Source organism: Mus musculus, chromosome 1, assembly GCF_000001635.26.
Source record: "Mus musculus strain C57BL/6J chromosome 1, GRCm38.p6 C57BL/6J".
Classification (NCBI taxonomy): domain Eukaryota; kingdom Metazoa; phylum Chordata; class Mammalia; order Rodentia; family Muridae; genus Mus; species Mus musculus.
In genome coordinates, this window is record NC_000067.6 from 180,938,488 (window position 1) to 180,964,134 (window position 25,647).

General features: G+C 49.7%; 1 protein-coding gene across 5 annotated transcripts in view; it reads left to right on the forward strand.

The window, feature by feature from the left end:
* Window positions 1-3,798: 3,798 nt before the first annotated feature.
* The window catches only part of Tmem63a (transmembrane protein 63a), a 32,821-nt gene continuing 10,972 nt past the window's right edge, over window positions 3,799-25,647 (forward strand). Inside the window, exons 1-14 of one of the 5 annotated variants that reach the window (XR_001783670.2) lie at window positions 3,799-4,072; window positions 8,079-8,278; window positions 10,326-10,405; window positions 13,645-13,708; window positions 14,494-14,531; window positions 16,321-16,463; window positions 17,506-17,557; window positions 17,933-18,041; window positions 19,490-19,560; window positions 21,939-22,019; window positions 22,248-22,371; window positions 22,561-22,694; window positions 23,860-23,997; window positions 24,512-24,665. Coding sequence is in view for 4 of the 5 variants with exons in the window: in XM_006496721.4 (XP_006496784.1) it covers window positions 8,093-8,278; window positions 10,326-10,405; window positions 13,645-13,708; window positions 14,494-14,531; window positions 16,321-16,463; window positions 17,506-17,557; window positions 17,933-18,041; window positions 19,490-19,560; window positions 21,939-22,019; window positions 22,248-22,371; window positions 22,561-22,694; window positions 23,860-23,997; window positions 24,512-24,665 (1,374 nt within the window). In the remaining variant the exon portion in view is untranslated. Of the gene's footprint in view, window positions 4,073-7,419; window positions 7,511-8,078; window positions 8,279-10,325; window positions 10,406-13,644; window positions 13,709-14,493; window positions 14,532-16,320; window positions 16,464-17,505; window positions 17,558-17,932; window positions 18,042-19,489; window positions 19,561-21,938; window positions 22,020-22,247; window positions 22,372-22,560; window positions 22,695-23,859; window positions 23,998-24,511; window positions 24,666-25,647 lie in introns of those variants that run through there. The other 4 variants (XM_006496721.4, NM_144794.2, XM_006496723.4 and 1 more) reach the window with 4 other exon arrangements.

Genomic DNA, 25,647 nt, shown 5'->3' on the forward strand with positions numbered 1-25,647 from the left:
TGTGTGTAGCCTCTGTCTTGTTTCCCCATTTAAACTACATCTGTGTAAACTGAGGCAGAAAAAAGAAAGGCCTGGTGTTAGATCAACTTAACTGAGAACTAAAGAGCTTGATTTTGCTAAGACTTGATCGAAGTTTCAGCGATAAAAGAAGCCAACTTGGTGGTGTCTGCTTTTCAGAACTGAGATAGAAATGTTTGGCTGTTGAGATTTTGGCTTTTTGGGTCCAACAATTAGGGTTTTATTTCGATTCTCGTTGCATTAAGGAAAAAAAATCTTATTATGTCAGGTGTGGAGGTGTGCACCTTTAATCCCAGCAGAGGCAAGCAGATGTCTGTGAGTTTGAGGCCATCCTGTGACATAGGGAGTTTCAAGTCACCCAGCACTACACTGTCAGACCTTGTTTCAAACAAACAAACAAACAAATAAATAAATAAATAATCAAAAATCAAAGTCATAATTCTAGAAGGATAGAACTCAGTCTTCTTGGGCTGATATAGGGGGCGCTATTCACAGCATTGGCTATGTCATGGTAGGATGCCAAGTATACAGAAGCTTTTTTTTTTTAAAGATTTATTTATTGATTATATGTAAGTACACTGTAGCTGTCTTCAGACACTCCAGAAGAGGGAGTCAGATGGTTGTGAGCCACCATGTGGTTGCTGGGATTTGAACTCCGGACCTTCAGAAGAACAGTCGGGTGCTCTTATCCACTGAGCCATCTCTCCAGCCCCCCAGAAGCTTTTTAGAAGCAAGCATGACCAGAGTCTCAGCCCAAGGAATGGGTCTCTTAGTCTCCCTACAGGTCTGCACAGCGGTTGGCTTCAAATTCCATCTCCTCTAGTCTAATCTGAATCCTAATCTTTCTTGTCTTGATCCCCTAAATAGCAGCAGCAACCCCCAACTTCTGTAGTTTTAGTTTAAGAAACCAATAATTTTTTTAAAAGAAAACCTCTATTATTTTATTTTACGAAGAAACCCCTGTACAAAAAAAGCTTTATTTCCCCTTATAAAGTCAAGAGACCGATAATTTGTTTATTGTATTTATATGAGTACACTGTCGCTGTCTTCAGACACACCAGAAGAGGGCATCAGATCCCATCACAGACAGCTGTGAGCCACCATGTGGTTTCAGGGAATTGAACTCAGGACCTCTGGAAGAGCAGTCAGTGCTCTTAACCACTGAGCCATCTCTCCAACCCTAGATTTATTTATTTATTGTATTTAGAAACCAATAATTTAATAATTACTTTACACACTGACTAGTACAACCAGGTCTATGGCTTGTTCAACTCACACCCTAGATTTATTTTCTTAGACAGTGTCTCATGTAGCTTCCTGCTTTTATTTAATTTATTATTATTATTATTATTAAACAAGGTGTTAAATAGCTTAGGATAGCCTCCAACTCCATATGCAGTCAAAGATGACTTTAACTTTCTTTTTTCAAGACAGGGCTTCTTTGTGTAGTCCTGGCTGTCCTAGAACTCACTCTGAAGACCAGGCTGGCCTTGAACTCAGAGATCTGCCTGTCTCTGCCTCGAAAGTGCTGGGGCTAAAGGTAATGTCCCACCTTGCCTGGCTTTGAGTTTTTTGTTTCGTTTTGTTTTGCTTGTTTTTTCCAGCTAGGGTTTCTCTGTGTAGCCTCAGCTGCCCTAGAACTCACTCTGTAGACAAGGCAGGCCTCAAAGGCACAGAAATTTACCTGCCTTTGCCTCCCTAGTGCTGGGATTAAAGGCATGCACACCACTGCTCAGCTGATGTTAAATATTTTTAAAAATCAAATTGTGTGTGTGTGTGTGAATGTGAGTGTGTTTGTGTGTGTGTGCATGTGAGTGTGTATGTGAGTATGTGAGTGTGTTTGTGTGAGTGTATGTGAGTGTGTGTGAGTATGTGAGTGTGTTTGTGTGAGTGTATGTGAGTGTGAGTGTGTTTGTGTGTGTGTGCATGTGAGTGTGTGTGTGAGTATGTGAGTGTGTTTGTGTGAGTGTATGTGAGTGTGTGTGAGTATGTGAGTGTGTTTGTGTGAGTGTGTGTTTCTGTGAGTGTGTGTGTGAATGTGAGTGAGTATGTGAGTGTGTTTGTGTGAGTGTGTGTGTATGTGAGTGTGTGTGTATGTGAGTGTGTGTGTGTGAATGTGTGTGTATGCGTATGTGAGTGTGTGAGTATGTGAGTGTGTTTGTGTGAGTGTGTGTTTCTGTGAGTGTGTGTGAGTGAGTGTGTTTGTGTGAGTGTGTGTGAGTATGTGAGTGTGAGTGTATGTGAGTGTGTGTTTCTGTGAGTGTGTGTGTGTGTGTGTGTGTGAGTGCCAGCCAGCAAGTGCTTTGGAAGTCAAATGGAAACTTTAAGGAGCTGGTTCTCTCTTTCAACAGTGGGTTCTGTGGGTGAGACTCAGAGACGCAGCTGGTTAGGCTTTCGTGGTAAGCGCCTTTATCCTGAGCTTGAACCTTGAACTTCTCATCCTGTGTCCACATCCATCCACATCCGGAGTGCGGTGAGTACAGACCTGTATCACCATGACTGGCTTGTGTGTCACTAGGTATCGTGCACACTACCCAAACACTCTGCCAACTTGAGCTACATCTCTAGCCCAGGTCTTGTCAACTCAAACACTCTGATCCATCCCAGCCTTCTCTGGACCTTGAGACAACTGTAACCTGCAGAAGACCAGACATGGGAAGCCTTTCCTTCCCTTACCAAGGGCCCTAACCTTTTCTTTGGTAGCTGGGCCATTATCCTAATGACTGGGGCTAGATCCCAGGCCACAGGCCAGGCAGGTGTCAGCGTGATCAACAAAGGCAGAAATGAGGATGTGTGGGATGGGAGCCTGGAGAAGATCAGGCAGAGCCAATCTGAGGAGCCAAGTGCATAAATGACTGGGGGCCTACAACCAGGGACCTAGAGAAGCCAGTTGTGGGGTCCCTAACAAAGAAAAGACAAGGACAGAGGATGGCTCTGGGAAATTAACTGTTAGCTAGGTCTTAAGGGGTTGGAGGATGGGAGTGGGAAGGGACAGAGAACCAAAGAGGAAAGAGACACCCTGTTTCAGATAGTTGCAGGCTGGGCTAGAATCAGGACCAGGGAGGCTGCGAGAGTATTTTTATCTTTACAGTAGAAGATGAAAGCTAAAACATGGAAGTGAGGTCAGAGAAGCAGCAAAACTGTGCCTTAGGGAATGAGGATTTGCCGGGCATGGCGGTGTCAGTGTGGCAAGAACTCAGCAGCAAGCTTTGGTCCCACTCCTTTCCTTGTGTAAACCGAGACCTGCAAGTGGGTGGTTTGAGGCAGTGGCCCCTCCAGGATCCTTACTCCATTTCCCTAAAGATCCAGCGTCGGTCCTGTCCTGGGAGAGGGCGCAGAGCAGGTCCAGAGGCCGCTGTTATCTGGAAACCTCCAAGTCGCAGCCAGAACACACCAGACGCTCAGCGTGTTTGGTCCCAGTTGGCAACGCTGGTGACCCGGGGCAGAGCAGTAACGCGTGGTCCTAGGGAACGCTGGAAATGTTGTTCTTTATTTGGGGCAGGACAGAGCTTTGTAACTTTCAAGGTCCCGGCTCTCTTATGCGGCGGGACTGGGAACAGGGTAGGTCCACTGCGCCCTGGTGTTCCCCCGCCCTGAAATCCAACTGGGCCAGCTTAGAATTTCCTGGGGACATTCAATCACGAACATTTGCAGATGCTCTCCAACGCCGCAACTATCCTAGGCACGGCCCAGTGCCCTCTCAGTGGGGATGTGCTAGGGCACAAAGGAAAGGCAGTTCGGAGACGTCCTCTCCCAGCCTTGTGGGCGTTAGCTGGTCTGGTCCCGCCCCTAGACCTCCGTGAGGACGGCCACGCGTGGACCAGCGTTAGAGAACCACATTGGGGTTCACTGCCCGGCGCACAGAGCTCGAGGTCCTGCTGGGGCCGGCGCGAGCGAAGAGTCCAAATTAGGTAACGCGTGGACACAGTTCTGCGCATGTGCAAGAGGAGCCGGAGTTTCACTTTGTAACTTTTAAGTGGTGCGGACGCCACCCCGCCTCGCCAGGTACGGACTGACCACTCCCCCGGGCGCGCGCGCCGCGCCGCCGCCGCAGGTAAAGTGGGAAGGGGAGCAGAGATGGGGAGGTTGCGGCCAGCCCCTCCCAGGACGCGCCGGCCCGGGTCCTCGCGGGGCGGGGCGCCTCGGGTCGCTTTCCCCGGGGACTGTCTGGTGACAGTAGCGGGGTAGGTGGCTGGAGAGTGCCAATCAAGCCCCGCGCCGCTGGGACTTCCTGACAGCTCTTGGCTGCGTGGCGGATCCTTCCCTCCACCTCCTCGGCGGGCTTTGGAGTTTGTTTGTGGAGTCGGATCTCCCCGCCTAACCCGAAGGGCAGCGTCGGAGCCCTCTTTTCTTTAATTCCTTACGAGGCTAGACCCGGCTTGGGCGGGCTTCGTACTGTCCGGGTGACCACTCCCTCCTGCCCGGGTAGCACCGGGTGGAGGAAAACTGGGGACTTGGGAAAGGGCGGGAGGGGGAGGGAAGAGCTGAGACGGCAAAGAAACCACATCCGACAACAACTTACCCAGACCTGATAAGCCTGGCTACCTGACACCTCGGGTGAGGTGGAGTTGCTGTCTTTCTGTCCCAAACAGGAGCCAACAGCTTGTAGGGACTTTTGCAAAAGGCCTGGGAACATATTTTCTCTCCTGAAGCTTTGGCTGGGTCCCAGAGCCTGCCCTGTTGAGAGTTTGGGGTGCCAATGATATGGTGGAGTGCTGAGCGTTTGCGTGTACGAATATTCACTGGATGTGGGATGGTGGCTATTGCTAAGTGTGTACCTAGGCAGGGATCCTGAGACCACAGTGTCTAATTGCTGTTTTTAAGGCCCCCTCGCTCCTCGTAGTGATGCGGTTGGAATACAGCCTTTTGCCTTGCACATTCTAGGCGTGCACTTGGCTTTGAGCAGCATTTCCATCCCTTAGGGACTTGTTTGATTTCTTCCCTACACACACCCAGAGCCTTCTCTCTCTGGCTTGGCTGCCCCTTGGTGGGTGTGCTCCCATCTGCCCTCTCAGAGCGTGTTCCTTTGGGAAGGCAAGAACGGACTGGCTCATTGAAAGCCTAGAGAATGTTTCTGTAGCAGCCTCTGACTCTGCTGCTGCTGGGTGGGCACAGGTTGCTCCGACTGGAGGAGAGGGTCTCGGACTGTGGCTTCTGATCCCTCTCACTTGTCAAGCCTTTCTTGTTTGCTCTGCGGTATTTGATTTCCCTGATTCTAGCCCACAGGGGATATTGAGGCAGAGAAGCAGCCCTTATGTCTGCATGAGGCAGAATAGGCTACCTGGTTGAGGAGGCCCTTAGGCCTTCTGTTTTGCTTTTGAGGCAGGGTCTTACTATGTAGCCACGGATGGCCTAGAACTCACAGAGATCCACCTGCCTCTGCCTCCTGAATGTTGGGGTAAATGGGTGGGTACCACAACACTCTCCCTTCCTTAGTTCTTACCAAACTTTGTAGATTCTCTTGGGAAACCTGTTTGGCAAGAGAAAAATGACTTAGGAGTGTGGCTTGGCCACTAGGGGAAGGCAGCCACAGTTACCCTCCTGGGGTCAAGGCTTCTCTGTTCCTCCAGGCCTCTGAAAGAGCAACATTGGTGAGTCACCTTTCCTACCCACCCAGCACTACCCGTACCCCCCTTCCTTGGGACAGCACTCCCTCTGTGAGCATTTATGAGGATATTTTTCCTTTTCTTTTCCAAGCCTTCTTTCTTTGCTCTAGGGTGGCCCATTTCCCCCAGTTCTAGCTTTAGGGGATCTTTGGGTGCTGCAGCAGCCCTCTGGATGTTCATAGGAAACCTTGGCTTGGTATGCCACCTCAAGCCCAGAGCCACTGTGCTTCTGAGGGAGAGAGGCCCTCCTGACCTTGGCAGGACCTGGGTTCCATTGGACAAGAGACGAGCCATCCTGCTGGGTGAAGAGAAAGGAACAGGGTGGCGCAGACGAACCCGGGGAGGTGGCGGAGAGCTTGTTCTAGGAGTTTAGATGCAAAGCCAGGTAGCAAGAAACTCAGTGGGCAAGACCAGAAAATGGGCGCATGGGATAAGAGGCATGGGCAGGTCTCAGAGTAACATCAGAGTGTAGCGGGTTTCTGTTCTGAAACCCTAAACTGGAAGGTGGCTCCCCTGTCACTTATGTGACACTGGTGGCATCAGGACAGTGTGTAAATGTTGGTGCTGCAGGGACAGGACAAAGTGGACAGCCTAGCAGGAAATGAGAAGCAGGCCAGAGGCCTGACTCACTAAGACTTGGAGCTGTCAGGGGTGGGGAGTGGGAGGGCTGATCCAACTGAAGACATCTCCAGCAGATGCCCACAGTCCTTCCTCCCTACGTGTGGCAACAGTACAGCCTTGCATCACCAGGCAGGGATGTTTCGAAGTACTGGCGTCCTGGTGATTTTTTTCCCCCTTTGAAACAGCCTTATGTGATTTCCATTAGTGCCCAGGGTGCCTGAAACCTCAGGAGGTGTCAGCACTGAGCCTGGAGCCATGTCTGTTAATCTCAAGCTTTCTGTGTAGCCAAGGCTGGCCTTAAAATCCTGATCCTCCTATCCTTGAGTGCTGGGGTGGCAGGTCTTCCGGGACCCTTTGCTCCTCTGGGTTTGGTTTAAAGGAGAGAAGCAGGGACATCACTCCAGGTGGAAGTGCCATTCGTGATTGTTCACAGTCACTAACCGGATGGCACCAGACACGTCTACCTACAGCCACTGCAAGTTCCTTATAGAAGGGGAAAAAATGATCCATTCTCTTAAGCCAAGTCCCCTCCCCCATCCTTCCCTCACTTTCCCTCAGGTGCGGTGCATGTGTGAATCTGGGCTAGGGCTTGTGTGTGTTGCATCTGCGAGTCTGCGTAGGGGTGTGTGTGTGTGTGTGTGTGTGTGTGTGTGTGTGCGCGCGCACGAGCATGTGCATGCGCACAGCAGTGTCAGGAGTCAGAATTGGGACCCTACCCCAACCCAGCACACCTCACTAGCACTTTTTGTAGTTCAGACATCTACTTCCGGTTCTCTACACCCCCTTTTCTCGTCCCTAAAACTTCTGCCTCTCTAGCAGAAGGAAGGAAGTCCTCTGAGAATTACAATTTAAATAGACTTGGGGAGGTGGGAGCCTGAGGTGGGAGGGGCTTCCTTAGACTTCCCACTCATAAATAATGTGAAGCAGGCCAGAACCTGGGCACCAAGTTTTCAGGCTTCCGTGCCAGGGGACAGACTGTAGATTTCCATTAAATTTGCCAGGGGTTCTGGGAGCCTTCAGGAGTCAGCGCGCAGCCTGCAGCTGTGCCTGTTTGAAACACTGAACCTTCTGTTAGAGGGGAGGCGGGAATGGAAGAGGGTGGAGCTGAGCACAGCTTTGCCAGAGCCTCGCCCAGGAGAGGGCTTAGGCCTCTCCGCTCTGGCTGTCCCTCCCACTTTTGCCTCTCTCTGGAAAGCCCTAAGTGATGGCAGCTACAGAGTGAAGACCAAGGCTCTGGGAGTCAGAGTTGGAGGTTCAATCCTGCGGTACCCAACTGTTCTGGGGGTGGCTTTAAGTTTCTTGGAACTTGGATTTCAAGAACAAATCAACCAGCCTTGGAGTTCCTGGCTCTGACTTTCTGAGGATAGTTGGAGTGGGCTTCTGTCCTTTTCTCTGATGGGCCAACTGTGACCCTGGATTTTCCTCAGATGACAGCTGAGGCTTCCTCCTCTTCCCAGCCTTTGTGGCCCTTTCTTCTCGCTCCTGTCTGTTTCTCTGAGGACTCTTGGGGGAGTTATTTTCCCAGCAGCACTTGAAGCTAGAGGAACTTCAGCAGTGGCTACCCCTGACCACCCTGACCCCTTTATATCTTATTTCCTCCTTTTTGGGGCATCTGCTCTTTGCATCCCTGAAGCGGTCGTCTAGTCTGACCATCTGGGCTGTTCCTGTAAATGGAGCTAGTCTTTGTGAACTCGACCAGGCACAGAGGTGTGCTGTCCAGATTCTGTGCTCCACCTGCATGGGGGTGGGTAGATGGGGAGCACTAACCTGTGGCAGCACTGGCTGGGGGAAACTTCAAGTCCACACTCTGATCATATACTTCTTGTTCCCTAGGGAGAGAAGGCACAATGACCAGCTCCCCGTTCCTGGATCCCTGGCCGTCCAAGGCTGTGTTTGTCCGTGAGCGCCTGGGTCTTGGCGAACGTCCCAATGACTCCTATTGCTACAACTCAGCCAAAAACAGCACTGTGCTCCAAGGGGTCACCTTTGGAGGCATCCCCACTGTCCTGCTCTTAGATGTCAGTTGCTTTCTGGTAAGATCCCCTCTCAGTGATGTGTTTAATCCTTTGTTTTCTAGGACCTTCTAGGAAACTCACATGAGGTAGGTACTTACACCTGTGCCTGCTCTGTGACCCTGGACATGGGGTAGATGGACCTTGAGTTCTGGAACCATTGTAATGGTTCCTTCCTCAGAGGGTTTGGGGATTGAGTAGGGCCCTGTGTGTCAGTGTGATCCAGATTACATAGCCACTAGTGAGTCCTGTCACGTCTCACTGGCCCTCGGGGTGGGTGGCATGAGAGCTGGGAATGGGGGTTATGGACCAGAGTTAGAGCAGGTGCAACTTCTGGTGTGTGAGTGGTGGTTCCTTTTGCCCCGGGATGCCTGGGGCTTTTAAAAGGGAACCAGAATAGATCCTTTGAGCTGACCTTAGAGGACATGTGTCTCTTTCCTTAATATTAACTTTCTGTTCACAAAGATTCTTCCCATTTGAAACGGGTGTTATTATCTTTGCAGGGTGACTCAACAACATTTGAGATGTGTGTGTGTGTGTGTGTGTGTGTGTGTGTGTGTGTGTGTTAGGGATAGAACCCAGGGCCTTGTGCATACTCCACACTAGTTTAGGTTTATTGGGGTTAACATGTACTGTTTTTTTTTCACAAACACCCCCAGAACAGTTGCTCCCTTGACCCTGGCTTCTAAGAACAGAGACCATGGGGTAGATGGGAGGGTGAAGTCCACATCCTAGGTCTGCCTGGAGCAGGGTGGCTAGTTTGGGTAGGGAAGCTAGGATGGAAGGGGACCCCAGTCCCTGCTAGGCAGGAGCACAAAGCAAGCAGGTGAAGGAGAGAGCAAATCTTCCTTCTTCCAATGTCCTTATATAGGTCTCCAGCAGAAGGTGTGGCCCAGATTACAGGCGTGTGCCTCTACACCTGGATCTGGGGCTTGCTTTGTCCCAGATGTCCTTGAACGCAGAGATTTCCTTGTCTTAGTCTTCTGGGATTCATAGCCACTATGCCTCAATATCTCCATGTCAAGATCCAGGTCAGAAACTTGTATCTCCCAGCCACCAGATTAGGATCACTGGTGAGCCTTCTAATTCTGGACCTTAGGTCATTCCAGATAGAGTCAAGTTGACAACCAGGAACAGCCACTACAACTTCCTGATTCACCTTAAGAAAATCCCCACAGAAATTCAGAGCTTATGGATCTCCCTTAAGGAAATAACTTCTGCCTTCAAAACCTATTACATCTAAGGTGTCAGGTTCCACCCCAGCACTAAATAAACATAGGACCAAAGCAGGCAAGCCTGTGCTATTTGAGATGTCTTTCCCCCTTTCTGTCTTTCAAAGGAGCCCATGTAAGTTGGGGAGAGAGGTTAAGACCCACTAGAGAGCTGGCCAAGGTGGAGGTAAAGGGTCCGAGGGGGCAGGCGAGCGTCTCAGACATCAGGACCCTTTAATAGGCAGAAATGGGTCTCACTCCGCACATGAGGTTGTTGCTATCACACAAGCCTGTTTTTCCATCCCAGCTCTCTGGGGTTGGGCTGGCCTAGAGCACCAGGGCGGAATGGGGTTCACTGGATGGATGCACTCTCTGTGTGGGGCCCTCAAACTTGCCGTTAGGGGGAGGTTAGTGTGAAGAGTTGGACACAAAACAAATGAAATGTAATTTAAAAAAAAAATCAAGCCAGGTGCACACCTGTAGTCTCAGCTCCCAAGAGCTAAGGCTGGAGGATCACCGGAGCTCAGGAGTTGGAAGCAAGCCTGGGCGACCTAGTGAGGGCTTGTCTCTCAGAATAAGGTTCTGGAATGAGGTAAAGAGGGAAGTGGCTTTTCCACTCTGGTGAGGTCAGACCTCACCTTTTCTGACTTGGAGTCTGCTGATGTGCTTGACTAGAAAGACTCCATCCAAGCCTGAGGCAGTGTGACACCGTTGGTGACGTGGGCACAGTGGAGGAAGGTGCCAGGCTGCTGAGCCGTGTGCTCTTTCTGGGCTGGATGGAGTCCTCTGCCCTCTGAGTCTGGCTACCCCCAGAGCCCAGACAGGCTACTCTGACTTAGTTTCCTTTTTCCTTTCAGTTTCTAATCCTGGTGTTTTCCATCATAAGGAGAAGATTCTGGGATTATGGCCGCATAGCCCTGGTATCAGAAGCAGGCAGGTAAATAAAACATCAGGAACATTTTACCGAGAATGTGAGCATATCTGTGCATCCTTCTGAGTGTGAATATTGTGCATGGGTGTGTGTGCATTGTGAATATATGTGTGTGTGTATGTGTGTATGTATGTATGTTTATGTATGTGTGTTTCTGGGATGGACTGGAGCCGGGCCTATGCTAGGAGCTGTACCTTCCTTTCTGTTTCTCACCAAAGACCCCTGTGAGGCCTCGCTGCTTAGAGCTGTATTCACAGGAAACCAACGGCTGGAGACTCTCTGCTTCCTGGGGCTCTAGTTTCAGGTTGTGGAAGGTCAACATTGCATTTAGGGTTTTGTCACCAGGGAAGGAAGATGCCATTTTCTTGTTCCCCTTGCACACATCTCCCTTGGAACATCATATCTGAAGTTAATTAACATGCGCCAGGGCCGATTAGGAAGGAAGGCAGGTGTGGGGAAGCTGCCCACTTTCTTTCCTGGTCAGGGCTCCAGTCGGACAAGCCCGTTAACAAAACATAGGCTCTCTGGCCAGACCTCAGGCCCTTCCGGTTCCTGTCTGGGTAGGGACTACTGTGCCCTTTACTAAAGGTGAAGATGAGCCGGAGAACCAGACTTTCCTGTTCTGTCCAGTTGCTGTGAACCTCTGGAACGTGTGTCAGATGAGGCAGAATGGTGTGAGTGGGAGACGTCAGGGGCCCCCTCCAGGTCTGTCCCCGGGGCCCATGGCCATGCTTGAGCTTCTGAAATGTCCCAGTGGTAGGATGAGGAAGGAAGGTCCATTTAGGGAGGTGCTTCTTTGCCACCACTTCGGGGGAGGGGGTATCCCTTCAACAGTTCCTAGTTAGCGTGGACCTGAGCACGAGTCCTGCCTCAGGACGCAGGAGAGGATGTGGGAAGACGCTTCAGTGGGGATGGCTTACTTCCTCACTGTTACGGATACAACCATTCACACTTGGGGCTATTGTGCTCGCCTCTTCCCTCCGTGTCACAGAGCTCCCTGACAAGGGGTCTGGGAGGACACTTTGAGTCAGATCTGTCTGGTTCTGAGATGCGGTGAGGGCTGGGATGAGGGAGCTCAAACTACACCTGACAGTTTACTAATGTAGTATTTTACACACACTGGCCACAGCACCGTGCTCCAGGTTCAGTGCTCTCTCAAAACATAAGATGAAGAGACACTCAGGAGGATGCCAAGTGTTGGCCCCTGGCTGCCACATGTGTGTGCACGTACATCTGCACTTGAGTGCTCACACACAAAGACCACACACACACACACACACACACACACACTACTGTATTTAACATGTCAGTTCATTCACTTTGAGATGTACACTTTAAAATTTTCTCACCATTAGAATTGGAATGTCTCTTTCTAGTCTATCTGTCCATCCATCCATCTATCCATCCATCCATCCATCCATCCATCTATCCATCCATGCAACCATTGGAATGTCTCCTATGTCCTGGCCTCCCGGGTGGACCTTCTTTGAACTTATGATCCTCCTGCCTCAGCCTTCAGTTGAGTTCTGGGATGATAACCGGTGTGTACCACCATGCAAAACATGGGAGTATTATCAACTGTAGCTTAATTGGCAACATTGTGTCTTTCTTAATGATTTATTAAAAATTGTGCATTTGACTACCACTGGTATCTTCTTTTTTTTTTTTTTTTTTTTTTTGGTTTTTCGAGACAGGGTTTCTCTGTATAGCCCTGGCTGTCCTGGAGCTCACTCTGTAGACCAGGCTGGCCTCGAACTCAGAAATCCGCCTGCCTCTGCCTCCCGAGTGCTGGGATTAAAGGCGTGCGCCACCACGCCCGGTGCTACCACTGGTATCTTAAATGAGATAAAATGCAGTGTGTATGCATGTACATGTGGAGTTTTTTTTTTTTTACATTTTTTTCTTATGTAGAATGCAAATTTTATTTTTCCAAGAAGATACTTTTTCACTTGTCATAGGATTTTTTTTTTGTTAAAACCATTTTATTTATTTTATGAATGTGAGTACACTTTCAATCTTCTCAGACACATTAGAAGAGGGCATCAGATCCCATTACAGATGATTGTGAGCCACCATGTGGTTGCTGGGAATTGAACTCAGGACCTCTGGAAGAGTAGTCAGTGCTCTTAACCACTGAGCCATCTCTCCAGTCCCTTATTTTTATCTTTTTAAGACAATATCTCACCCACCTTCCTTCCTTCCTTCCTTCCTTCCTTCCTTCCTTCCTTCCTTCCTTCCTTCCCTCTTTCCCTCCTTCCCTCCTTCCCTCCCTCCCTCCCTTCTTTCTCTCTCTCTCTTTCTCTATTTCTTTCTTTCTTCATTCCACATCCCAATATCAGCCTCCTCTCCTCCCAGACCCCTCTGCAGCTCCTCCCCCCATTTCTCCTCCTCCTCCCCTCCGAGAAGGGGGTGTCCCCCCATTACAGTTTTTTTATTTTATATGTATGGGTGTTTTGCATGCATGCATGTCTGTACCACATGCGTGCTTGGTGCTGGCAGAGGCCACAAGAGGGTGTCGGGTCCTCTGGAACTGAAGTTACGGATGGTTGTGAGTCACCATGTGGGTGCTGGGAATTGAACCCAGGTCCTTTGGAAAAGCAGCCAGTACTCAACCACAGAGCCTTCTCTCCAGCCCCATATGTAAGTGTTTTGAGGGGGGTTCATTCCAATAATGAGGCTTGCAAGTATTTTTCCTTAACAACTTCGTGGGGGGGCATGGGTGACTTGTCCCCCTGCTCCCTCGTGTCCCTGTGTCCACTATTTCTCAGGCTGTTTCTCTGGAATGAAGCCCCTATAACCTTTCATTCCAGTCACTGTGGTAGGATAAAATGCAGCATTACGCATTGATTTGGATGTACTAGGAAATGTACTATAAACAGGTGTAAACACTCTGAAGTTCCTGTAGGTGGACCAGTTTAGTGCTGAGGTTGGAAGGTGTGCACATAGCTATGGTCCCTTGATACCCTGGCCCTGGGGTGTGCACATAGCTATGGTCCCTCTGTGCATAGCCCATACAACACAGAGTTTTATGCCATATGGGCTTATGGGCAGTGCCCCATACAACACAGAGTTTTATGCCATATGGGCTTATGGGCAGTGCTTCCATATGTTTTTTGAAGTAGTGTATATTTGCTGCCACAACTGAGAGTCAATAGCTTTGATCAAATACTGGACATGTATATTCAACCCTTTTTAATTTCAGAATTATTTATCTTTTTTTTTTTTTTTTCCTTTTGTGCCTACAGTGAGGCCAGGTTCCAGAGACTGTCCTCTTCCTCCTCAGGGCAACAAGACTTTGAAAACGAGCTGGTTGGTATCCAATGGATGGTGGTTTTGTGACGCGAAGGGCCGAGGGTGCAGCTTGGTAGCAATGATTGATTGAGGTCTAGGCGGTTGCACTCCTGGTTTAGTGACTAACAGCACTGTGATCTGTGAGAGGTCAGCTCTGGGGAAAGCTCCCCTCCATATGAATGGAAACATGAGGACTTGGAAGTGTCTAGAAGGAGACAGTGGTTAAATGATCCCTCCCTGCAAGGCTCCATTGACTTTCCAGGCAGAACAGGCTGTGGATCTCCTGGGCTTTGGCAGCAACTTGTCTCTTACTGTTATGGTTCTTGTACAAGAGTTAATTATTGACGTGTCTGCTAGATTTTGAGCCAAATGTGGGCAGGGATCCTGCCTCATATAGCCTTGTCCCCAGCACTAGATATCTGGTAGGTACTTAGTCAGCTGTTGACTGAGTGATGAGCAAATATTTGTCTTTCCCAACTGGTAACAGGCTAGCTTTATGGAGCAGTAGGACCTGAGAGGTCATGGAACCTACACACATTTCTTTCCCTCCCTAAGGCCTATGCTGGGTGCTTTCTAATGCATTAGACTGGTTCCTGTTGTGTCTTTTTTTTAAAACCCCACCTGCCACGGGGTTGTGCCTTGCAAAGAATAAGAGTTAGGGGGGGTCAACTCACCAAATGTGTGAAGGAAAATCCTGTTCTACACAGATCCAAGAGGAATGGTGATTTGATCTCAAAGATGTGATTGTATCTGCCTCCCAAAGACATGGGTGCTGGATGCTAATACCTGTTCTCTGTCTCCAGGGATGCTGTCCTTGGCTGACGGCCATCTTCCGCCTGCAGTGAGTAAGATGGGGGTGTCTGTTGGAGCATGTGGCTTCGTGTGAGGGCTTTGCCATTCAGGAGGAAGTAGCTGAGATGTTAGATTCTGAAGTGGTATCTCTCATACTTTTCCGGTTGAGGACCTAAACGGTGTATAAGGTCTAGAACAAAGATGACTGGGAAGTCTCTGTAGTCAGGGCCCAGGGAAAGAAGGAGGCCTTCTGCGTATACAGTCCTACGGGGGCTCAGACATCCCCAAACTGCAGTTGGATTTCAAAGGTTCTTGAATCTAGTGATAAACATTTGAATCCAATCAAGGTGGCTGTCCGAGTATGGGATTGAACCCAGGGCTTCCTGCATAGGAGGTACAGTAGGCTAGATCCCCAGGCCTTAGTTAAACGAATTTAATTTCCCCACTTACTCGTTCTGATGCATATAAACCCGTCTAGCAGAGTTCCTATCCCTATCTAACCAATGTGACATATCAAATAGAACAATTCCTGTCTAAAGCAAAACAAAACAAACGCCCCTCCAAAACAAAACAACAAAACTCTAATTAGATTATATAATATTATAAAAGAAAAGGCCATTGTAGAGTTAGTGAAATGGGCTTGGGGATTCTCAGTTCCTCTCTCAGGGCCTCAGTTTCTCCACCTGATTTGTGTGGGAGTTTGGTGGGAGTTGTCCCCGAGATTGCTGGTGGGAGGCAGGGTCACACGGAGAAGCCAGGGAACTTCCTGAAGCCGAGGAAGCAGGTGGGCGTGAGCCTGGCTTGCTTGGAAGTGGAAAGATGTTAGCCTCACAGTGCATCCTGAAATGAATCACTGAGCAAGCATGATGCTCGCTGCCTTGTCCGTGAGCACCCTTGGGAGTCGGATGTGCTTTAACTCATTGCATCCCGGAGCTCTGCTGGCTGTTTGAGGTGGGAAGTGGACAGTCAGTTCTGAACCTATTGGGGTACTGTGTGACACACCAGTGCTGGGCACACCAGGGCTGGGCTGTGCAAATTCACTTTTGTTTTCATGCTTCTCTGCTTGCTTTTCTGCCTTTACCACATAGGGCTTCCCTGGTCACTGGCTTTACTACACAAGGCTTACCTGGTCTCTGGAGCAGGAGCCTTGGAACCCCTCTGTGTGCACAATAGGAGTAGGTGGAACCCCTCACCCTCCTCCCTCTGTGAAAAGGAAATCTGGTTGTTGTGGCCCAGGAATTCTTTGTGGGTAGGAAGGCGGATCAAGTTACTCCTTCATTTCTGGGGCCAAGGCAGGGACAGAGGGAAGGAGTTGTACAATTGGATGGAATGAGACAGAGAATGTTCAAAACATGGCTCACCTCTGTCTCCAAGCCCATCCTGGGGTTGGGGAAAGGGAGATACAGGGTGAAGGAGGGCCAAGGCGAGCTGCATGGTATTCCCAAAGGGGCTTTCAGTAGCCATCTTGCTGTGGAAGCAAGTAGGGATTGTGGGAAAGTTGTATGCATACGCCTCATCCATCCATCATAGGACGGGAGCACAGATGTTTCTAGCAACAGAACACAGGAGATGGTAGTTCATTCACTGAGAGCACGGTGCTGTGTCTGGAGATGGCCTGGAACTCATGCCAATAGCTTTGCCTTTACAAGTTGTGTGGTCCTTAAAGCTACACAGGTTTTCTGTGCCTTGGTATCCGCATATATCTAAGTAAAAGATGTGGCATAAAATACTATCACCTCCAATTCTCACGAGAACTGGACAGATGCTCCGTGCAGGGCCTCGTAGGCCTGCCTTCCACTGCTACCTGTTAAGAGTGTCTCTGCGTGTGTCTCGGCCAGTGACGACCAGATCCTGGAGTGGTGCGGAGAGGACGCCATCCACTACCTGTCTTTTCAGAGGCACATCATCTTCCTGCTGGTGGTGATCAGCTTCTTGTCCCTGTGTGTCATCTTGCCTGTCAACCTCTCGGGAGACTTGCTGGGTGAGACCCTTTCTTGGCCAGTGCCTGTGTTGGGGTGGAGCAGGGCTCTAGGGAAGGGACTCAGTATGGTAGGGTAGACCCTGGGGGATGGGAGACAGTCTGAGGGTGACTTTAGGAAAATTACCATCCAAATAAATATCTAGAAGAGAATCCCTCCGAATCTGGAATATCAATTTTTGGTTCTAAGTAGGGAAGAACTGGCTAACCAACCAACCACAGGCCTAAGAATTGGGCAGGTTTCAACAAGTGTGTTTTTTTGAGACAAGATCCTACCATGTTGTCCAGGCTAGCCTTCCCTTACCCTCCTGAGTGTTGGAATTATAAGTAGAGCCACTGCCCCCAGCTTTAGAATATATCTTTCTCTTCTCTTCTCTTCTCTTCTCTTCTCTTCTCTTCTCTTCTCTTCTCTTCTCTTCTCTTCTCTTCTCTTCTCTTCTCTTCTTTTCTTTTCTTTTTTGAGACAGGGTTTCTCCGTATAGCTCTGGCTGTCCTGGAACTCACTCTGTAGACCAGGCTGGCCTTGAACTCAGAAATCCACCTGCCTCTGCCTCCCAAGTGCTGGGATTGAAAATGTGTGCCACCACCGCCCAGCTAGAATACATCTTTCAATTTCTTACCTTTATCCAAGCCTGGAGGCCACCATTCATGGACCCAGATGCCCGTGATGCACAGTCAAAGTCATTGTGGAGTTATATCTCCTTAGCTTCCAAAATGCTATCACAGATCCACTTGTGACATCCAGGCTCTCAACCTTCTTGCTGGTAACAACCAAGGCTGATACTAGTTCTCAACAAAGCATCTTTAAGACAAACCTCTGTGCCAGGTGAACTTAAATTCTGACTTTGCTGGTACAGCGAGCTGTAGCAGAGGCTCTGAGCGACGGAGGTTTAAACAGGTGGATGGGTGTCGTTGTCTTCCATCTTGGTCTAGTCATCTTGTATTGTGCCTCCCCTGAGCTACAGACCTCTATAACCCAAGGTCAGTTAGGCCCCTTCCTGGTTTCTCACAGTAACTCTGGCACTAAGTGTCTCCTTCTCTGCAGGTAAAGACCCTTACAGCTTTGGGAGGACAACGATAGCTAACCTGCAGACTGAGTGAGTATGGATGGAACCTGCTGACCGCAAAGGTGGCCGGTTTGGGAGTGGAGGGCAGGCTGGAAACACCTCAAAGCTGCTGTGCTGCTGGGCTGTGGTATGAACATGCCCGGGCAGCTTTGGTATTACAGGAGGCTTAGAGCTCCGTGTCAGGACAGAGAAGCTGTGGTGTGAGCATATCTCAGGTCTTCAGTTTTGTAGGAGGCTTAGAGCCCGTGTATGAATAGGGATCTCTCCGAAGTACTGTGGCCTCTGTTGGGGGCAAAGCCACTGGCTCTTAGCAAAGTGCTCACCGAGGGCGATTCAGCCCCAGCCTTGCACCCCATCCCTTCTGTTGGGATGCCCAGCCTTGGTAACAGGCGATATCTTCCTTAGCAATGACCTCCTCTGGCTGCACACTGTCTTCAGCGTCATCTACCTCTTCCTCACGGTGGGCTTCATGTGGCATCACACACGGTCCATCAGATACAAAGAGGAGAGTCTGGTGAGTAAAGCTAGGGCCTGGGGGATGTTCTGCCGGGGGCGGGGGGGACTCTCACGTGAGAGATGGAGGGGACAGTCCCCATGGCCTCCACAGAACCACATCAGTAGTGAACTCAAGAACTGCTGGAACCTGATTTCCGTCTTTATGCACTCAGCTGGCATCACCACCACCACCATCACTACCACCACCACCACCACCACCACCATCATCACCATATCATCTATCACTGTTTTTTTAAAGACATTGTCATTTGAGGTAGCTAGGTAGCCAAAGACGACCTTGAACACATTTTGCCCCCACCCCCCAAGGGTTAGGATAACAGGCACTCATCAACATATCCATCTTAGTAGTAGGGTCGTTATTATTTAATCTACTGGTAAATGGCAATTTGGAAATTTTCCTTCCTTTGTCAGTTGCTACTCAATCTGTGGGGTCAGGGCTTGTAGCTACGGCTGTGAAATAAGGGAGTCTATGGAGGACTGTGAGCCAGCGCTAGAGTGCTCGCCTGAAAAGTGCCAGGCTCTGGCTGATAACTTCCCCTGCAAAAACAACACAAAACACACCCCCCATTCTAGTTTGCTTTCCGGTACTGTGAGAAACACCATGACCCAAAGCAACTTAGGGGAGGGAGAGTTTATTTCAGCTTACACACCAGAAACTGAAGGAAGTCTGGGCAGGAACGGAAATAGAAAGGAAGAGTGCTCCTTCCTGGCCCACCCCTAGGCTCACAGCCTTCTGGCTTTCCTATACTGTCCAGGGCGGCTTGCCTAGGGATGGTGCCACCCACAGTGGGCGGGGCCCTCTGACATCAATCATCTATCATGACAGTCTCTCACAGATACGGCCACAGACCAATGGGATCTGAGTGATTCCTCAATTGAGGTTCCTTCTTCCCGGGTGACTCTAGGTCGTGTTAAATTAACAAAACAAAACAAAAGCCAGGGCTGGAGAGATGGCTCTGTGGTCAAGAGCACTGACCACTGTTCTTCCAGAGGTCCTGAGTTCAAATCCCTGCAACCCTATGGTGGCTCACAGCCATCTGTAATGGAATCTGATGCCCTCTTTGGGTGTGTCTGAAGGCAGTGACAGTACTCACATACATAAAATAAATAAGTAAGTCAATAAATAAATCTTTAAAAGACAAACAAACAAAACACCAACCAGCATCTCCTTCTCCAAACCAAAGCAGCCTGGGCTAAGGACAGGTGCCCCTCTGTGATTCGTTGGGCTTCTCCTTAGAGCCACGTCCCGTTCTGGACTCGCAGTTCCCTGCTCTGCAAAGGAGGCGTATGATTTGCTTTGGAAAAGGATGCATTGTGTGTAACACCCCTGGGCCTCTTCAAGGCCAAGAATGAGAAAATGTGGACTTTCTCTCTACCATTTCTCTCGTGATGACACCCCACGTCCCCAATCACCCCTTGACTTTCTCCTGCTATGTTCCCTGGCAGGTGAGACAAACCTTGTTCATCACAGGACTCCCCAGAGAAGCCAGAAAGGAGACTGTGGAGAGCCACTTCCGGTAAGAGAGAGACCCTGTGAGCCACTCATGGTGAACAGGGCTGTGGAGGGCCCCGGGGCCCCTGAGGCCTGTGTCTTCTGTCTGAGTGTGCAGGGCTGATCCTTCCCTGCCATGGGTATCACGTGGCTTCCAGGTGTGGCCCTGCTGAGCTGTGCCAGCAGCCTGACTGGGCTGGTGTGTACTTGGCAGCAGTTGTGGTTAAGGCTCTGGGACCAGGATCCACATACACACACACACACATACACACACACACATACACACACATACACACACATACACACACACATACACACACATACACACATACACACATACACACACACACATACACACACACAGTGCAGGCTGAAGTTCATGCTGAATGAGAGCTGAGTTTTCATGCCGAGCTGGTCTCCTAGGCCCATGGATGTTGGCTGTCTACAGGGAAAGCCTCTGGCTGTCAAGGGCTGTCAACCTCTGCAGCCACAGGCCCTGCAGGTAGAGCAGGCAATGCTTACAGCCACAAGCACAGAAAAAGGCTCAGCATTGATTCCCAGCAAAAAGAGCAGCTCCAAGGCTCCCCCCGGCCCCCACCAGGACACTCCCCAGCTGAGGTGTCAGCCTCTCTTCATCCCTGGTCAGTTCTGATGCCACAGCAAATACCAGGCAGGAGCTAGCTACAGATGAACTCTGTGCAGCTTATGAAGAAAACACTAGGTGAATCATTAGCATAAAGAGAACTGTAAGAGAATGCTTAAAGTTACTGACAAGTCTCTCCAGCCACTACAACAATTTAGGAGATATTTGCATATGTATATGAGTATATTTGCATATCCACTTGATACTGGAATGATTCTTTTTTTTTTTTTCCAGCCCTTGAAAGAAAGTTCCTCTAAGTTGCCTGCTAGGCAACGTTTGAGTGTGCCCACTTCATGTATGGACTTAAGTAGGAAAACATGTGTCTGCATAGCCATGCAAACACTGTGTGACTTAGACACTCCCTGTTTAGGAAGGCTTCCTGGAGGAGGCTGTGGGAGTGCACAGCAGTGGACTTGTGGCTTTGCTCCGCAGCAGGGTCACACTCACTGTGAATCTCCTTCTCTAAGTCTTTTCCCCCTCATCTTTTTGTGATTCTGATTATTGAATCTTACACGACAGAGGCTCTACCACTGAACCACATCCCAAGCCTTCTTCTGAGCTCTCGGGGTCAGAACTGGTCCTAACGACCAGCAAGCTAGTTGGCTCATCCATGGGCTTGCCTTCTCACACACTTACTAAAATTCAAGCTTAAGCAGGTTATACTTCCAGGACCCAGAAGAGCAGCAGGTGGTGCCTGATGTGGGCCTGCAGTCGTCAGGAGTCATGTGGACAAGTGTTTTGTGTATGGTACCAGGGCAGTTTGTGGTAGCTCTTGGCTGACCTTGGAGCTAGGCTGCCCGGATTCAGTTTCCGGCTCAAACATTTACTGGCTGTGTGATCCTAAGCACAAGAACCCCTTACCCTTGGTGAGGCAGGTATTTGATTGACTGTTATGTGTGTATGTGTGTATGTGTGTGTGTGTGTGTGTATGTATGTGTGTATGTGTGTATGTGTGTATATGTGTATGCAGACATTTTCCTGCCGTTTTCTAGACTCTCTAGAGGTTCATTGGCATCAGGAAAGTTGTGGGTTGAGTAGGATTTCGGTGATAGCCTAAGGTGTGTATGTGTGTATGTGTGTGTGTGTGTGTGTGTGTGTGTGTGTGTGTGTGTGTGTATGTGTGTATGTGTATATGTGTATATGTGTATATGTGTGTATGTGTGTATGTGTGTATGTGTGTATGCAGACATTTTCCTGCTGTTTTCTAGACTCTCTAGAGGTTCATTGGCATCAGGAAAGTTGTGGGTTGAGTAGGATTTCGGTGATAGCCTAAGGTAGATCCATCCCTAGGACAGATGACCAATCTCTTCCTTTCAGTGGCTGGGGAGGATAGTGTTGCAGTCTTTCTTTTTGGTACTGGGGATAGTATCAGTGGCTAAGCACTCGACCAGTGAGCCATACCCTCAGTGCTGGTATGTTCCTATTTCCCATGAGAAATTTCCACCAGCCCAAAACCGAAAGAGTATAAATTTGTTAGCTTAAGGCAATTACTTTCATGTTGCTGAAAAAAAAATGCCTCTGGGGCTAGGGGTGTGACTGTAACAATCGATAGAGCATATGTTTAGCATTCATATGGTCGTGGGTTCAGTCCCTACACCCCACCCCCACTTCTTTGTATTTAATTTCCCCTCTGTGGAAACTTAGGGGCAATTATCAGACAGAGGCGTCATGACTCCCATGGAAGAGTGGGTGGGGGTGGTCATTCCTGCAGGAATGATCTCTTTCAATGGCCTTTTTTGCCCCCGCCTTGCTGGCCACAGAGATGCGTATCCCACGTGTGAGGTGGTGGATGTCCAGCTGTGCTACAGCGTGGCTAAGCTGATCTACCTGTGCAAAGAGAGGTAAGGGAGGTGGGTGCCAGAGGTCAGCTGGCCTGCAGCTTTCCCACCCCTTGCCCCGAGATGCCCACTGGCTTCCTTGCTGGCTGCTGCCAAGGGGATGGTGGTGGGTGGCCCTGCCTCTTTCTGGATCTCAAAGCTAACCTCTTAACCCTGCCGGTGACTGATTGTTGGCTGTGGTGTAGTGCCAGGATGGAGGGTCTGAGTTTGTGCCTCTCTTCCGCCTTACAGAAAGAAGACCGAGAAGAGCCTTACCTATTACACAAACCTGCAGGCGAAGACAGGCCGACGGACCCTCATCAACCCCAAGCCTTGTGGCCAGTTCTGCTGCTGTGAAGTTCAGGGTTGTGAGCGGGTGAGACATTGCCATCTATCTGCCTGGAGCAGGGGATAGGCAGGGGTCTGGGGCTAGGGATGTAACAAGTGATAGAGTATGTGTTTAGCATTTACACACACACACACACACACACACACACACACACACACACACACACACACACACAGAGCCATGGTCACATCATCCAGGGGCTGTGTCTTCTGGCAGGAAGATGCTATTTCTTACTACACTCGAATGAATGACAGCCTGCTGGAGAGGATCACAGCCGAAGAGAGCCGGGTCCAGGACCAGCCCCTGGGAATGGCCTTTGTCACCTTCCGTGAGAAGTCCATGGCTACCTAGTAAGTGTGACTGGTCCCCTGATCCCACCGGCTGACTGACTCTTGTTTCTTGTGTTGAGGCACACTGCTCTCCGCTCTTGGGGGAAGTCCAGTTTATGTCTGAGTGACAGCTGGAAGGGCGGGGCGGGGCTCGGTTCTTGCTGACCTCTACCAGGTACTCTCCCCAGCTGCCCCAGTCCACCCTCCGGCTTCTGCGTGTAACATTCTGTCGGGTGGATTGACACTCAGGACCCAAGGCCCTCCTTTCCTCAGGACAACTACTGGGAAACCCTGGAGCATCTGGGTGTTACCATAGCTACAGGATCCTGGAGCTGCAAGCTTATGTGATGCTCACAGGCCTAGGCTCTTGTGTCCTCTCACCTTAGAGTGTGTGTAGGGCACAGAGGGGAAACCGAGCCTCTTGTGCTTTCTCTGTGGCTCTGGGAATGGCCTCTAGGATGTTACCAAGGGCTCTTGCCTCAGACTGTAGCAGTAGGAAGAGGAGACACCCTGGGGTAGCAGTGAAGAGTCTGTGGGTTTCTTTATGGGCAGCCAAAGCAGACAGAAGCCTTTGATGGAGGAGGTGGGCCAGGAGTCCTAGGAGGGAATTTCAAGAACAGGCAGTGTGTAATGTGACCTGGCCTGGGGACAAAAGGAGGGCTGGGAAGGTGGAGCCACTTGGTTGGAACAGAGTCAGCTTTAAGGTCCAGTGTCACAAGGACCTTAGAGGCCTTGAGGGTGGCCACTTGGAGCATGCTGTAGTAGGGCAGTACAAACAACACAGAAGCCAGGCCAGGTATCTGGGACACTAAACCTGATGTCCTGGGCCTCGGCTTTCTTGTCTGTAAAATGGGGTAGCAACCTTTTGCCTGTTGAGTCATGATGAGGACAAATCGCAGCCTGAAGTGTGGCACGTGTGGTGTTTCTTTTTGATCGTTTGAGACAGGGTCTTAAATAGCTACGACTGACTTGAACCATACTATGTGGCCCAGGCTGGCCTTGTCTACCCATGATGCTCCTGCCTCAGCCTCTCCAGGGCTGGGATTGCAGGCCAGTCTTTCCTAGCACTAATTATAATAAGATAGTGACTCTGGGGTGGCGTCCTGTGCTCTTTTCTGTCTGCAGTTGCTGTGGATGTTGGTGGCTCACAGGTGACATGCAGTAACAGCTTTGTGTTTCTTGACAGCATACTGAAAGACTTCAATGCCTGCAAGTGCCAGGGCCTTCGGTGCAAAGGGGAGCCCCAGCCATCCTCCTATAGCAGAGAGCTCTGTGTCTCCAAGTGGACGGTCACTTTTGCCTCCTATCCTGAGGACATCTGCTGGTAAGTTTCCAGACTTGGGACGAGTGGGAGAGAGACCCGGCTTCCTGCCGGGGATGCCTGCTTACCTGGGGCGTAGATGTGGCCTGCCTTTTTATTTTTTTTAACTTTTAAAAACAAATATTTATTTATTATTTTATCATTTTTTTGATTGTTTTAAGATAGGGTCTCAGTATGTAGCCCTGGCTGTCCTGGAACTTACTATGTAGACCAGGCTGTCTTTGAACTCAGTGATCTGCCTGCCTGCCTGCCTGCCTCTGCTTCCTGAGTGCTGGTAACAAAGGCACGTGCCACCACTATACCCAGCTTTTTAACAAATATTTAAACATCTACGATATGCCAGGTAGTATTCTATTTTCGTTGGTTTTATTATTTTAATTTTCCTCTTGGGGCCCAGAGGAGTCTCAGCCAGAGCCCTAGTCTGGCTTCCCTAAAGTTCACCCGACGTGCCTCAGCCACAGCGGATGTCCATGTCTGAGAGACTAAGCCTCTCTCTCGGCTGGTGTTGTCTCTGCAGGAAGAACCTCTCCATCCAGGGCGTTCGCTGGTGGCTCCAGTGGCTGGGTATCAACTTCTCTCTGTTTGTGGTGCTGTTTTTCCTGACCACGCCCTCCATCATTATGTCTACCATGGACAAGTTCAATGTTACCAAACCCATCCACGCACTGAATGTGAGTGACCAGCCTGCAGGAAAGGGGTGGTGGGGAGCCGTGAGACCTGGGCGTGGAGGGTTTGAAGCAGGGGGCCAGGCCGTTGTGGAAGCTAGAGAAGGACATTGGTTGTCTTGCTCTATTACTTTGAGACAGTCTCTCAGACCTGGCAATAGGCTGGTGGCTAGAACCACCCCATCTCCCCCGCCCCGCCCCGCCCCGTGATCTTCCTGCCTCCACTTCTTGCCGTGCTGTGGGCATAGGCATGCGCCAAGCCTGGCTTTCTACATGGACTGCTGGGGATTTCATACTTGCACAGCAAGCAGTCTTATAGAATGGAGCACTCCTAGCCTACATTTGGCCTTTTAAGCTGAAAGCAGGCATGGCAATGTTTATTGTAGTGCCTTTATGGTAATGCAGTTATAGTCACTTAATGGAACCAGTCTATTGCTCACAGGAAAGAACGTTTCAGTTGAATGAAGTGTATCTAGTCTGGAAAAATGTGCAAAGTTTATGAAAAATTACATAGTCATTCTGGTAAGGTTATAATGAAAGCAGAACACGTAGGGGTGTGATGGCTCACACCTGCAAGCCCTGCACTTGCGAAGTAGAGGCAGGAGGATTAATGCAAGTTCAAGGCCAGCCTGGGCCACAGAGTCAGATCCTCTTTCAAAAACAGGCCAGCCAGGTCCAGAGACATGTCTCATGGTTAAGAGCACTTACTGCGTTTATAGAGGACATGGGCTCTGTTCCCAGCACCATGTTAGACAGCTTATAGTTGCAAGTCACTCTGCTCTCCACACCTGACTGAACGTGTACGCATTTACCCATCCACAGAGGCAAGCACACATACACATTAAAAAATTAAAAACCAAAACCAACCAACCAATTAAACAAAACCCCCAATACACAGTGTAGAAGTCCTTTTAAGCTGTGCTTCCAATGATACATACATACATACATACATACATACATACATACATACATACATACCACACACATA